Source organism: Bos grunniens, chromosome 4, assembly GCF_055505025.1.
Source record: "Bos grunniens cultivar Pamir isolate PY7600 chromosome 4, Bosgru_T2T1.0, whole genome shotgun sequence".
NCBI lineage: Eukaryota > Metazoa > Chordata > Mammalia > Artiodactyla > Bovidae > Bos > Bos grunniens.
The window spans coordinates 100,737,267-100,753,657 of NC_141168.1; the positions used below are offsets into that span (position 1 = coordinate 100,737,267).

Here is a 16,391-nt window from a genome sequence, read left to right on the forward strand (position 1 = left end):
ATCCCTCCCAACATCAGAGTCTTTTCCAATAAGTCAACTCTTCACATGACAAAGCCAAAGTACTGGAGTTTCAGCTTTAGCATCATTCCTTCCAAAGAAATCCCAGGGCTGATCTCCTTCAGAATGGACTGGTTGGATCTCCTTGCAGTCCAAGGGACTCTCAAGAGTCTTCTCCAACACCGCAGTTCAAAAGCATCAATTCTTCGGCGCTCAGCCTTCTTCACAGTCCAACTCTCACATCCATACATGACCACAGGAAAAACCATAGCCTTGACTAGACGAACCTTTGTTGGCAAAGTAATGTCTCTGCTTTTGAATATGCTATCTAGGTTGGTCGTAACTTTCCTTCCAAGGAGTAAGCATCTTTTAATTTCATGGCTGCAGTCACCATCTGCAGTGATTTTGTAACCCAAGAAAATAAATTTTGTTACTGTTTCCATTGTTTTCCCATCTATTTGCCATGAAGTGATGGGACTGGATGCCATGATCTTCATTTTTCTGAATGTTGAGTTTTAAGCCAGCCTTTTCACTCTCCTCTTTGACCCTCATCAAGAGGCTCTTTAGTTCCTCTTCACTTTTTGCTATTAGGGTGGTGTCATCCACATATCTGAGGTTGTTGATATTTCTCCCAGAAATCTTGATTCCAGCTTGTGCCTCATCCAGTCTGGCATTTTGCATGACATACTCTGCATATAAGTTAAATAAGCAGGTGACAGTATACAGCCTTGACATACTCCTGTCCCGATTTGAAACCTGTCTGTTGTTCCATGTCCTGTTCTCACCTTTGGGTACAATGGTGGAAAGATTAGAAGATAGAAAAGACTGACAAATTGAATTAAGTTGTGCACAGCATGTATGCTGTGATCCAGGTGATGATGCAGGGGGAATCGGAACTGCTAGTTTATCAGGGCGAATGTCAGGTATGTGAGATGTTTATTTGGGATGGTGTCTCAGCAGAAGGTATTAACTGCTGTAAATTAAAATGCATGGAGCCACTAGGATACTGGTCTCCTCTGGAGCTCCTAGGTGGTAGTGGCCAAGGAGTGCAAGAATGCCAGTTCAGGAATCTGCTATCCTGTGAGCAAGAGGTTCCGAGAGGTGGGGCTATGTTTGGCCAAGCTCAGACCATCTCCCCACCAGCAGGTGAGCTCTGCCTCTTCTGTTTGGCAGCTCTCTGTTGAGTCTCCAAGAACAAAAGCCTTTCAGAAATCTAAACCTAGACACTCAGACTTAAAAAGAGTAACTATAATTGTGTATTGAGGGAAAAAACGAAAGACCAGGGGGTGGCAGAGGAGGTTGCTATTGAACAACAGTGCCAAGATGCTTTGTGTGCTGGGAGAAGCCTTTTCTGTTTTGCCTGTAGACTGCTGTAACTGAGAATAAAGATACAATGGTTTTATAGAAAACTTGTCTTTTGTTGCAGGGAAAATAAAGCAATGACATGTCGTTAGCTTTTCATTATTTGATATGAAATAGGAATGAGGCAAGCTCCATTGAAATTACTCTGACTTCCACACACAATTTAAAAATGTTTAAAAAGTTGAATGTTCGAGGATAGATAATAGCAAAAGAAAAGTAATTCAGGAATGGGGTTGTTCTTTGAAATTTAATTCTATAGGTAAAATTTACATTTTATAAGAGTCTTGAACTTATGAAAATGGGGCGCTATCCTCCTTTTTAAATCACTTTAGATAGGTAACATTATATTATAGTATTGTAGAAAGAAAGATCAGAGTAGCTCAGGGTTCCAGAAAGAACAGAGTAATTTGAAATTACTTCTCTCATGGTGTATGTGTATGTGTGGGTGTGTGTTAGTCACTCAGTAGTATCTGATTCTTTGTGACCCCATGGACTGTAGCCTCTGTCCATGGAATTCTTCTGGCAAGAACACTAGAATGGGTTCCTTTCTCTGGGGGATCTTCCCAATCCAGAGATCGAACCCAAGTCTTCCACATTGCAGGCAGATTCTTTACCACCTAAGCCACCAAGGAAGCCCTTCTCTAGTGATAACGTCTTGAAATATCAATCCTGATAAACATCAGTATTGAGTAGAGAGTAGTTTAATCCTCAAACCAGTGTACTAGTTAACTTTTCCAAATTATCTTTAAGAGCTTTATTAAAGATGGAAAACATTTATGCATATATTTGTAACTCATCTTAAAAAATCAATACTTTTGATCAAATAATACACCTGACTGCTCACAATCTGTTTGCTTCTTTTTTTTTTTTTTCTTACTACATTTATTGACTTGAGGGCTGGTAGGGATATTGCAGAGACACCTTTTCTACTTTGATGCTCTCAAGCTGTACTCTTCTAGAATTACCCCCGATGGGCTCAAAACTGCTTTTACATTTTACTTTTTGCATGAAATGTTTCCCTTTCAATTTCTTATCACTATGCTGCCCCACCTGTCATCTACCTCACTTCCAGCTTAACCCATCTTAGTTTTGCCTGCCCTTTAAATCCTTCTATCAAGAAACTTCTCCAGTGAAATTTACCTTGAATGTCTTAAGATAACTGAAAAGTATGTAACTGAGTGAGAGATTATATATCCTCTGAGTCTCTGTGGCCCATTACCACATAAATATGTTATCCCTTTTTTCTGTACCTATCCTAGGTAGGTATTTTCAAGTATAAACACTACAGGAATATTCCTTTATTTTTCCCCTGCTCATTATTTCCAATGAAAGTGATACCTTTTTTTTTTAATTAAAATTAAAGAACAGACTTAGTACCCATCTGAATAATTCTATAAGAAAATGGATAAAAAAGAACAGAAGATGTTAGTTATAATCCAGTTGAGAAGTGAAATTAATGTGTTTGCTCATTCAGCAAATATTTATTAAGACTTTACTCTGTGTGACCATTGCTCTCAGTGCTGAAATACAAAGATAAATGGAAACTGCGTTATGTATCCCCACCACATGCAATAAGTGGTATAAATACATACATATGAACTTTTCAAGTTCCACATTTACAAACTCAAGTTACTGGTGAGGAAGCTTCCATTTTTATTTATTAAATTTTTTTAAACATGTGCTATAGCTCTCCCATTGCACTCTGATCTGAGGGCTGTATAACTGGCCTGAGCTCTACGGTGCTGTTTTGTTGCATGTATGAGTAATTCATTAACTGAGAGCTGAGAAGAAATGAACCTCCTAGTTCATAGGAACGTGGATGTCATGACACTTTCTGTGTAACTCCATTAAACTCCCTCTCTAGGTGTTATGGCTTTGGAATGTTCCATTTTAATCGGATCACAATCTCTTAACCTTAACTTGCACAAGGTTAAGGTATTTGAACTTTTTATAAGAATAAATGGATTCCCATTGTGGAATCAATCATGGATGTGAAAAAGAGTTATCATTGTCTTATATATATCTAGTACAAGCTTGTGGAGATGGTGATAAGGCACTTTCAGAGTTTTATATTAGGAGGCTTTTTGCTTTCAACACAGTAAACAAAGTAGAATTGAAATACTAACATTTGATTGCTGCTTCCTATCTGAACACCCTGGGTATGTACCAGGTGATATCTAGGGAATCTATATGGCACCACTGATGCTAACCTCATTCTCCCCTCCAGTCTCCAGATCCCTTGACCTAAATTCTGTGTCTGTTTTTTATCAGCCAGTTAAAAAAAGTTACTGACTCAAGAATTTCAACCACCCGGGAAACAAAGACCCCTCTGTGCTCTTTCCCTCTTTTTCCCTGTTAAAAAACAAACATATGTCTTCCTGCTTCCCTCAAGGCTGAACAAATGATATGAATGCTCATTTAGTCTTTTAAAAAGATTAAAGACACATCATAAATATAAAACATAAGGAAAGTAATAGATAATAGTGTTAAAAAAAAAAGCATGGAGTCAGGTAGTAAATAGGAAGGGAGAAGAGAATTTATAATGTAAAATCAAAGTCAAGGTAAGCTTCTGTACTTGAGAAAATTAACTCTGAGATTCTGGTGAATAAAGCAAGAAATTGAAGCACAGTGGGTTCTTAACAGATTTTGAAGGGAAACAATATTTTTCCTAGCTCTAAATTATTAGAAGAATTTATCACCTGGGTCTAAAAATAGCAGTCAGTGAACAATATAATAAATGAAGATAGCATTGCCAATTTTATTAAGAGTCCTACTGGCACTCCTTAGATCTTTCTTAGATAAATTATACTTAATATGTAAAAGTTGCAGTTAGCATTCAGACTATGATTGCTACAATTTTTAAAAGCCTATGATAATATTTTCAAATGTGTTAATACTCTGCTACCCACTACCTCCCTACGTCATTAGTTCCCTACGTCATTACCTATAGTGTTCCAGCTGTTCACTAAAATAGTTAAAACAGTCATTAATAGTACAAGTTTCCCCCACTATAGGAAAAATTCTAAAAAGCTACATGCAAACCCTAGAATCTTAAATTGGGACATACAGGGTCAATTATTCCAATAGATGTCAAACTCAGCTGTTTATCACCATTTCCCAGCAAGCTTTGTCAAAATCAGATTCCCACATCCACAGTTTTGCCCATCCAGATCCCCAAAATTCTCATGTATTAGTTCTAGGTACATGCCGAGAAATCTGTTTTTTGTTTGTTTTTTCAAAGAAATTCTCCTGCATTATCAGACATTTAGGATTCCCTAATCTGACCCATTATCCTATCTAATACAGTTCAGTTCAATTCAGTTCAGTCGCTCAGTCACGTCCGACTCTTTGCAACCCCATGAATCACAGCACGCCAGGCCTCCCTCTCCATCACCAACTCCCGGAGTTCACCCAGACTCACGTCCAGCGAGTCAGTGATGCCATCCAGACATCTCATCCTCTGTCATCCCTTCTAATACAGGCATCTCCAATTCACATTTCTGGAAATCAGTGGCCAGACCATGTTGAGGGGTAACCCTGACTCCATGTAAAATGATGTTACATTTATTGAAAACTTCTAATCATAAAATCATATTTTTCTACAAACAATGACTTTAAGGATATTCATTTCATTTCTGGAGAAGGAAATGGCAACCCACTCCAGTACTCTTGCCTGGAAAATCCCATGGACGGAGGAGCCTGGTAGGCTACAGTCCCTGGGGTCTTGAAGAGTCGAACATGACTGAGCAACTTCACTTTCACTTTCATGTGTTGGAAAAGGAAATGGCAACCCACTCCAGTACTCTTGCCTGGAGGATCCCAGGGACAGAGGAGCCTGGTGGCCTGCCGTGTATGGGGTCGCACAGAGTCGGACACGACTGAAGCGACTTAGCAGCAGCAGCAGCAGCATTTCATTTCTGACTAAACTTTCATTGTGTTAAGGGCTACTAACCCTTCTAAATATCTCTGTTTTTGTAGTCTATATCTCAAATATTTAATTGTCTTATGAAAAAATGTAAATGCATCAGGGGAACTCTATTAAATGACACATGACTATTCATCTTTAAAATATACATATTGTAAGTTGAGATATATTTTATCAAAGCTGTCAGTCTTATATGTCACCTGTTTCTCATACTAAAAAATTCTGAACAACTTTATATCAGTAACACTGTTAAGTTGTTATCTTCATCTAAGGTAAACCTTAATTAGATACATTGTTTTTGAACATAATTTGGAGTAATTTACTTACAATAATTATTACTATTTTGAATGCTTCTCTAAAAATTCTGTCTCTAGGAAATTACAGCTCAGATGTTTAGGATGTGACCTGAATTAAAGATCTTAAATTGTTTAACATGAATAATGAATGACCAGAATAATTTATGAGTTATACATTTCAAATTAAGTGAATAGCCAAGAAATAGAATTTCACATAAAACATTGAATATATTCTTGTAAGAAAGATTCATTAGATGTGTATGAGTCCCATGTGGTAAACAGGGCTATATATGAAATGGGATGAAACTAAACTTAAGGGAGAGAAAAATAAATTAATTAGATCTGTCATATTTCTCAAGGGGAAAGAAACATACGACAGAGCAGTCACGTTGTAACGGAGCCTTAGGAAGGCTAGCTGACTATGGAACTATTTTCTCCATTCTTCACATTTTTAATATAAATTGATTGGGTTTCCAATATAAGCAGTCTTTGGGAGAACTGAGGAAACCACTCGATGAGGCCTCTCATTCAGGGATGTCAAAGCCATTTCCTTCTCCAATGCATGAAAGTGAAAAGTGAAAGTGAAGTCGCTCGGCCATGTCCGACTCTTCGCGACCCCATGGACTGTAGCCCACCAGGCCCCTCCGTCCATGGGATTTTCCAGGCAAGAGTACTGGGGTAGATTGCTATTTCCTTCTCCATAAAGCACGTGTAGCTGGAGGCAATGTAATTTCTTCACACAGGCTGGTATTCGGAGATTTCTTTATCAGTGCAGAGAACAAAGGTTAAAAAGCTGCTTCATTCCAGGGGACTCCGGAATCAAGAAGCAGACTCGGCACCGCGTCATCATTCAGCCGCCAGCCAATGGAGGCAGGGACTGCGCGGATCCACTCTATGAAGAGAAGGCCTGTGAGGCCCCGCAAGTGTGCCAAAGCTACAGGTAACGGGCTGAAAGAAAAGCCTTGTGAGCAACGCACTGCGCGAAACACTTCAGGTCCTACCCTTTCCAATGTTAAGAAAAGGAGCCAACACTATATGCAGACTCACTGGAGCTGAGGATGTGTATGACTGTGGGCACCATCTCTTGCCTTTTTTAAAGAGCTGCTTTGCTGCCAAAATCATCTCCAGGGACACAGATACTTGTGTAAACTTCCAAGTTCTATTTTTAGCTTCGGGAGCTTGAGGAAAATTCTTTTGTTGATATAAACTATAGGAAATGCAGAAAAGTGATTAATAATTATGAAACATGTGCTTTCAAGAATAGCCAAAGCAGTCCTTCCTGAGCTCCAGAGAGCACATGTTCTTCATGAATGCTGGCATTCTTGCTCACGAAGTGACGTCTTCATATCAGTGATATTAATACGATGTCTGTTCTCTTCATTTCTGGTCACCTCAAGGGAATTAAAGCTACTGAAGCTATACGTATCATCATCGTGATAATTATTAGAGAAAAATTTTTTTTCATAACTATTTTTAAAAGGTACCTAATTAAAGCTTGATGTAGTGAAAATTTGCAGTCCTGACAAAACTTTCAGTGCCAACAAATGAAATATTATGGCATCAACTGATGGAATGTGTGATCACAAAATAGTAATTTAAGATGAAATTGATGGCAAATTTGTCATCTTAATTTATCTGTATTTAATTCTTAGATGACAGACAATATAATTGTATGGTTACATGATGGACATTAACTATTAGCCCAAACTTATTTATTTGAGGGATTTGTTTTTGTGAAGTATATTATAAATTACACCTTCTGAGTTACCCCTATGATGCTAATCCAAAGAGCATTATACAGAAGGCTCATGGCTTGAATGCAGTTGTACAATTTGATTATAAAATAAATATACCTTTTTAAAATGAAACACATCCCTTCTGATACTATCTGCTACATTTGCTGGCAATCCTAATCATTAAAAAGGCTAAATATGGCACTTGCCTGGTGTTCCAGTGGTTAAGGATCTGCTTCCACTGCACGGGGTCACGGGTTTGATCCGTGGTTGAGAAACTAAGATCCCACATTCTTCATGATGTAACTTAAAAAGAAATTTTTAAAATAATTTGACATTTTAAAATGCTAAATACTATCAGTAAAGTTCATTCTTTAAGGAATTGACTGTGATGGACCCTTGTCTCCACTGCCATAGAAAGTACTTTTATATTTAGAGCTGCTTTTTATAATTCCTTGATGAAGATTTAAATTGAATTTGGATAGGACCAAAGCATTGTCAAATTCCTTTCTGTAGTGGTCAAAGTCATGGCTCCTTGGCATTGTATCACTGTGATTTCTCTGGCATGTTTGCTTCTTCTCTATGCGGCTTCTGTTCTTTCCATGTAGGTGGAAGACTCACAAATGGCGAAGGTGCCAGCTTGTCCCTTGGAGCGTGCAACAGGACAGCCCTGGAGCGCAGGAGGGCTGTGGGCCAGGACGGCAGGCAAGAGGTGGGAGGCCCCATTCCACACTTGATTTGGTTCACATTTCTCCAGCATCACTAATTTAACCACTAGCTAGCCTGTAGAGTTTGTTATTCTGATGCCACACTAGGCAAGCAGAGCAGAGCACATAAAAATCTGCTACTATCCATTCAACCACACACCAGAACACGGACACCTGTCTTTTAAGTTGTGTCCCTTGTTCTTTGACATTAGTAGTTCATTTGTCATTGTTGTTGTTTTAGTTGCTCAGCTGTGTCCGACTCTTTGCGACCCCATGGACTGTAGCCTTCCAGGTTCCTCTGTCCATGGGATTCTCCAAGCAGGAATACTGGAGTGGGTTGCCATTCCCTTCTCCAGGGGATCCTCCCAACCCAGGGATCGAACATAGCTCCTCTAATTGCACTTCCGTTCATGCTTATCTGAAAGATGATCAGCATGTACAGTGCAGCTTGTTCTTGTTGTTGTTCTTGTAATTAGTTTTTGGCTCATGGTATTCCATAACACTTCGCTTGTCACCTTAACAATCAATAAGATTCTTACATCTTTGCCCATATGCATTATGTATGTGCATGCATATAATGTAGTATAATTGGTTAACTTTCCCAGAAATTCTCAGCAATGCCTTTCTTGTCATTGTCATGGCTACCCCCAATTCAGTTCATATTTAGTACTGATTTTTAAATGGCAAATTTATGTACTCAAAACCTGCCATATGTGGAGTGCAATCTGTCGACACTGCTAGATAACATGGTATCTTGCAGAAATGAAATATGGAAATATTTCCAGCTTTCCATGATTATTTACTAGATATTATGGATAATACTTTCACTCCAAGCTTTGAACAGTGTTCTTTATACATGTAGCAAATTCATTCTGTAAAGAGTACATGATTCTTTTTACTCATGCTGCTTATACATTTAATTCCAGATACATATTTAAAATGTATTTTGAATATGTAATTGAATACACAGCCACCTTTCTTTAATTCATAAAAGCATATTTTACACCCTCATTTGTAGTTACATATTTGATGATATTGCGAAAGTGTGAACATACAGAACTGGATTCCAGTTTTTGCTGATTTCATCTGGGACCCCTTTTCTTTACAGAGTAAAGGTTGCTTTTTTTAAATTTGAAAAAAAAAATAGCATCATTTTTGGTAAGAATTTTCTATTTTGAAAGTCATTTTAGAAATCTTCATTTGAAACATTTAGTTTACAATTAACATTAACTAGTTAGTGATTTTCAGGATTTTGTTTTAATACTTATTTTTCATTCTGTATCCTCTACCATCAGTGTCGGCTAAAAAATAACTCTCTCCCTTCACAGTTTCAGAGACTTAGGTATTTAGAGTGGAAAGTCTTTCTCCCCATTTCAAACCATTCATGAGAAATTGAGTGATATAAGGATTTCTTGTCATGCCCTACTAATTCCTCCTTGAATCAAGTATACATTTGCATACAGTCTGGACCCTGCATAGAGTTAATAATGAAAGCAGGCATGCGTTTAGGAATCAAGAAACCTAAATTTTAGTCCCAGTTCTTTCACTCACACAATGTGAGTTTTATTCATCCCTTTGCCTTTCTAGGTCTCAGTTTATTTAGATGGGGAAAAAAAGAAAAGAGGACTGGACCAAATGATCTGTTAACAATTTTTTTTGTATCCTACAATCTATGCACAGATAATATCCTGCCATCAAAGTGTGACATGAATTTAGGTAAAACAGGTGAAAACTATACTTTTGCAGGCACTGAGGGAATTCTAAGATGTGAAAACTGCACAGGGTGAAAACAGGTTTAGTTTTGAACACTTTTACTTGACTGCACAACCTGGGTTTATTCGTTTCCTCTCTCTCAGGCTGAGAAAGTGCTGATCCTTACAGTGCTTTGCACATAGTGAAAGTGAAAGTCGCTCAGTCGTGTCTGACTCTTTGTGACCCCATGGACTATACAGTCCATGGAATTCTCCAGGCCAGAATGCTGGAGTGGCTAGCCTTTCCCTTCTCCGGGGGATCTCCCCATCCCAGGGATCCAACCCACGTCTCCCATATTGCAGGCGGATTCTTTACCATATGAGCCACATGGGAAGCCCTTGCACATAGTAAATCTTCATTAGATGCTAATTCCTTCCCCCTTCCTGTTAGATGGTGGCCTAATGAATGTGTGCATAGATCGCTGTAGGCATAAAAGCAACAGTATTAACAAGGTCTTTAGTTTTTTATTGACACAGTCTGTATAAAACATTTCTTTTGGTGATTACCAGTGATCTTTTCATTTCCAAATCTAAAAACCTCTGCTTATTCCTCTTCATAGTTGACTGTTCATTATAACAAGTAATGTCTGCATAAATATACTCAGAAGAACCCCTTTAAATTCTGTATGAAGATAATCTTTTTCTTTGTTGCCTTGATAAAGATTTTATTTTTCCTCAGAGCCTATATTCCTAAAGAAGTATGAAATGGAGAGAGTTAAGAGTGTAGAAATATCTTGTATTATTGGTAGAAAGGCAAAGAATTCTTTTGTTGATGGTCATGGCTGTTTTCAGCACTCTGCAGAATTGGCCTGTCAGACTCTTGTTTTATTTTCATCTTTGCCCTTATCCAGACTTTTAAAAATGCCAAATTGTGCTATTTTGAATAATTAAAATAAGAATGTAAGAAATTAGTATCTTACTAAATTGTAAGATGATGTAGTGAAAATTATTATCAGTGAGCAAAGACTATGGAGAAGCTATTCCTCCTTCCTCTCTAATACTCCAGACTTTCTAATTCCAGTCACTCTTGTGACTCTGATTGCATTCGGAAGACTGTGTAGAAAGAGTCATGAGTGTTAAGAAGGGATGAAGATGTTCAGCCCAGGGAACTTAATTTGTTTAGGGAAATGAGATCACTGGTAACATTGCCTAACAAGAAGGAGATAAAGACGGAAACCAATCTATTGCAAAAGTAGTCATTTGAACATAAAGAGCTTAAGAAAGATCTAAAGGATGAGCCGGGACTTGACTTGTACCATAATATTAGATTAAATAGAAAGGAGAAAAGAATAGAAAATGAGAGCAAGTCTATTATTTAAGCATCGGAGGTAAGGAAAACAAAAACAAAAAAAACTAAACATGTTCACAGAGAAGTGGATAGATTGAAGCTCTGAAGATGTGAGCTGGAGCCCGGGGTAATTTTGTAGAGGGCCATAAATGTCAGGATCAGTATTTTAGACCTTGTTCGATAAGTGGTGCAAGCAAGGACCTGATGAAAGCAGTGTTTTATCTGTCAGCGTGTACAGAGTAAGTTAGAAAGATAAGACACATGGGTCTGGATGCCAGCCAGAGCATTGTTGTAGCAATGCAACGTTGAAGAGCTCAGACTGGAACCACTGTAGTCAAAATGGGTAAAAATAAATGGATTTTCAACATGTAATAGAAGAAAATAACTTTAGGACATAGTAGCAGACAGCAGCAGCAGAGATGGACCTAAGTAAGTCAAAGACCATCATATCGTTTTTAACTCTAATATTGTCACTGTGTATAGCGAGAGAGTTAAATACTCTGTGTGAATTTTCTCTTCTAACTAAAAATCTTATGAAATCTCAGACCAAATTTAGATTTTGATCTAAACTAATTGTAAAACACTGCATTTCAAGAATCAAAAAGAAGAACAGGATTTACCTTGTCCTTCATTCTGATGTGAACTACATTTTGAAGTGCTAATTTAAATTTCTTCGGTTAAATAAACATGTTGTATGAACCAAAAGAAGAGTTAATTTACTAAGTATGAATAGAAAGGAAATAATGTGTGTGTCTCATATACTGCACATCACTCAGAAGAACACTTAGAAAGTCACCATTCATTTTTTCTAAAATGACTTGAGCCTTTCCTATTAGTAAAAAAAAATAACTCTTAGTTCTTTTACCAGCTTCTAGCAAGCTGCCCTCGTCGTCTTCATATTGAGTCACCTGTACCTACTGTTAGCCACCTGCTAACAACAACAAAAAACATTAGCCAGTGCAGGAGACTTAAGAGATGCGGGTTTGATCCCTATATGGGGAACATAGCCTGGAGAAGGAAATGGCAACCCACTCCAATATACTTGCCTGGAGAATCCCATGGATAGAGGAGCCTGGCAGACTATGGTCCATAGCATTTGCAAAGAGTTAGACATGACTGAAGGGGCTTAGCACAGCACAGCCATTATAGACAGATGTTCAGTTTTACTCTTAATCCTGTTATTAGCATAATTCCAGCTGTAGGAACTATCAGCTACGGTGATGCATTGCAAAGGAGCTGGAAAGCAGTTATGTTCCCAGAGTCTCTTTAATGAGTCACCAACAGTAGCTGCTTATCATCCCAGTGCTGGCACTCCTTGTAAAGCAAAGCAATGAGAATCAGCCTTCCCCACAAATGAGTTAGAGTAACACAGGTGTGAGAAGATCGGAAGATTCTACTCCGGTCAGGTAAACGCAGTCGTGACCAAGTCTACATTCTGTGCATTTCAAACCTATGTGAAAGTACTCTTTATGGAAATGCTTTACATTAGAATACAATAGGGAGTTAGGAGTAATAAGGAACTTTAGTGAGGCTTTGGGTATTGAGATTGGTGCTTCCAGAAAATTTCATTTAGTGGTGGTGGTGGTTGTTTAGTCGCTAAATCACGTCTGACTCTTTTGTGACCCCATGGACTGTAACCCACCAGGTTCCTCTGTCCATGGGATTTCCCAGCAAGGATACTGGAGTGGGTTGCCATTTCCTTCTCTAGGGGATCGTCCTGACTCAGGGATCAAACCTCCATCTCCCGCATTGCAGACAGATTCTTCACTGCTGAGCCACCAGGGAATCCCTTATCTGGTGGTATAAGCACTAAAAAGAGAGAGGAGAAAAAGGTATTTTAAAGAAGGAATTAACAGGGTTTTGCAACTTTAAATCATTCTTAAATCTCACAGGGAAATTTTAGGCTTTTGAAATAGGCATATTTCTTATTTTTTGTCAATAAAAGAAATGCAAACAACAAAATTATATCTAGTCTATTTAATTTTTAAATGTATGTATACAGGTTATATTTGCTTTGTGCTATTCAAGTCGCTTGGTATAAACTTTTAATAGAACTGTAACCTCTACTGTCTCTTCTCTCTGCTCACATTTCTACAGTTTAGATGGCATTTAGAGGGCTAAATTATTGATTGGTCAGTGACTATGTCATTGAAACATAGCCCTACTAGCTGTAGCTAGAGTCATCATTACATTTACATTCAAAATAAAAGAGGTGGCTCATATTAATGACAGTTTGGGACATTTTATTTATTTTTTCCTCTATAACTGTCCTAAGGGGTAATGTCAACCACTACTAATAAATATATTTTAACAGTGTTTATTACCTTATGACATATATATATCAGGAATATGATCCAAAAATATCATAGATTAGATCCTTGGATTTCATGAATTCAAATTTATTCTTTCTCAATCTCTGTGTTGATCTTGATGCTACCTCCTGCCAAGTGTATTTTCTGTAATTTAGATGGAACTAGAGTTAATAATCCCCAGGATCAACCCTGCCTGATCTCCCACACACTCTGTATCCTTGCATGCCAAGGAATGTCCACTATGATGTTGATCCATCACTAAGATCTGACATCAGCCTTTACATGGAAGCCAGCCTGATTCAGATGTATTCTCAAGTCCAGACGACAGAAAAGAAAAAAACTTCAATTTTATGCCTCACATGGCAGGGACCTTCCAGGCCATGGGAGTCCTTACCCTGTATCACATATTGGTTAAAAAGGTTATAAACGGAAAGTCTAGGAATAAAAAGGAAGGTTCTAATTTTCCTCCCAACAAAATTACATCTAAATGAATTTGTATAAGGTGAGATGTAAGTATTTAACTATAATTCATGCTGTTATTTTTTGTGAGCAAATAGTGGCTTAAACAGTATTGATACCCTTGCTATCTCTCTTTCAGTTAATTTCTAAAAGATTATACCTTAGAAGCATTATTGGGGTTAGGCCCAGAAGATCTAGGCCAATTTATCTCAGAAACTCACATTAATCTATTAATTTTCAGAGACTTTTATAATATGAATGAAAATAATGGCATAGAAAGAGAACTAGATAGAAAAGAGCCAAGGAGTTTACTGTAAAGAAATTTTGTGCAGACATGATTTTTAAACTCTTCTTTGGGCTAATATATAATTGTGTGTGTGTGTGTGTGTGTGTGTGTGTTGCTCAGTCATGTCCGAGTCTTTGCAACTCCATGGACTGTAGACTGCCAGCCTCCTCTGTCCTCCAGGCAAGGATACTGGAGTGGGTTGCCATTTCCTTCTCCAGAGGATCTTCCCAACCCAGGGATTGAACCTGGGTCTCCTGCATTGCCAGCAGAAGCTTTACCATCTGAGCTACTAGGGAAGCCCATGATATTTAATATTAATTATATTAATATTATATATATATATACTATTAATACTTACTCATTACTAGACAATATCTTCATATTCTTCATTGAGGTAAGTTGTTATTTAAAACTTCTAGAATTATTTCTGCTTTCAAATCACTTCCTCTAGTTTTCTATGAATATCAGCATTCTAGTTGATTTGGGGATTTTGGTTTTGTTTTAGATCTCTGAGAGCCCTGTCATAAAATGATGAGTAGCATTTGCTGCTTTTTAAATAGCTGATAGAATACGCTTGACACAGGGATGTCTTTGTGATGGTTCCTCAGTGCCCTGTTGGTTGTGATGCAGTCAGTTAACCCTTCCCAGCTCCCAGTCAAGGATCTAACTGACCTTGGTCTGTGCTGCTCCACGGGGAGCTGATTATTATTTCCTAGTAAGTCTCTACACAAGGACTTTTGCATATATTAAGAGCATCAGTGAGACTAGAGATCACTGGTAACTATTTAGAATCAATAAAAAAAAAAAAAGGTGCATTTCTTTCCATTTGGCCAGAGTTACAGTCACAAATTGTAATTAGGAAGTGTAATTTGGCAGACTTGTCCGTGAAAAATCTGTTCCACACAGAGAAAGACCAAGATCATTAAATCCATGTAGTAAACAACTGGAGCCCTTTTGCATTATTTATAGGTCTGGTCTTATTTCTAAGCACAGTTAGGTTTCTTGGTAACTAGCTCCCACTCACATTAAGCTTTTTCTCTTTTATTTCTACATGATCCATTTTCACTATTGTCTTTTTTTTTCTTTGTAATACCATAGGAAAAAAAAATCACTCCTCTAATTGCTCAGTCAGCCCATCATATTCTGTCTGCAGTGCTGTCCAGACATGGTTGCTGTGGGAAAAGCCCTGTTAATATGGCTCAATTTAATAAATAAGGCCTCAGAGCTCCTTGAACTCTTCGTTACATAGAATCTAACAGCTTTCACTCCACTCGGGCATTGATCTTATTCTATTTCCTGTAATGAACATCTGTGTACAAATTTTCAATCTAGTCATTTATTTCACTCTGATTATTCAAACGGAATGACAATTTGGCCTTACATGCTGAAGGGTAATCCACAGACCAATAGAATACCTTCTTTTGGTGCATCTTGAACAGTAAGGGCATTTCATTCCTCTTCAAAAAAATGAAGATAAGCAACTCCATTCTGAATTCTATTAGATTTACTTCAGAGCTGCACCAGTAGCCTTCCATTTACATACTCATATATGCATAACCCAGATACCCATGTCCTTTTAGCTCAAACCAATGTTAGCTGCTGCTGCTGCTGCTAAGTCGCTTCAGTCGTGTCCGACTCTGTGCGACCCCATAGACGGCAGCCCACCAGGCTCCACTGTCCCTGGGGTTCTCCAGGCAAGAACACTGGAGTGGGTTGCCTTTTCCTTCTCCAATGCATGAAAGTGAAAAAACAAAGTGAAGTCGCTCAGTCGTACCCGACTCCTAGTGACCCCGTGGACTGCAGCCTACCAGGTTCCTCCATCCATGGGATTTTCCAGGCAAGAGTACTGGAGTGGGGTGCCATTGCCTTCTCCCAATGTTATCTATTGCCTTTCATTTCAGAAACCTTTATTATTCTCCTCTTTAAAACATAACTCAAAATTCAACTTACATGGAAACACTCTGGAATTGGCTCTACTTATTCTACTTATTAATCTTTTTATTTAACTGTATGGGATGTGTCAAAGATACACAAAAGTATAGAGACTGATGTAATAAATACTAGCCGTGTAGTCATCACTGACGTAACTTGAACAGATTGTAACATGTCACTCTTGGTCATCAGCTACTCCTCACACAGGTAAAGATATCGTGCTGGAGTATTTTAAAACAACTCCCAGTTAAGATGCACATCTAATTTTTTAAACATAACAAAAGTATTATTATAACACTAAACAAAATTAAGTGTAATTCATACCATGTCTAACATTCATACC

At 37.9% G+C, this 16,391-nt stretch overlaps 1 protein-coding gene across 2 annotated transcripts in view; it reads left to right on the forward strand.

Annotated features, from left to right (window-relative positions):
• THSD7A (thrombospondin type 1 domain containing 7A) overlaps positions 1-16,391 on the forward strand; it is a 546,002-nt gene that overhangs the window by 461,485 nt on the left and 68,126 nt on the right. For both annotated transcript variants that reach the window (XM_086397610.1, XM_086397611.1), the window contains exons 10-11: positions 6,388-6,520; positions 7,922-8,025. In XM_086397610.1, coding sequence (XP_086253736.1) covers positions 6,388-6,520; positions 7,922-8,025 — 237 coding nt within the window. The remainder of the gene's footprint in view (positions 1-6,387; positions 6,521-7,921; positions 8,026-16,391) is intronic.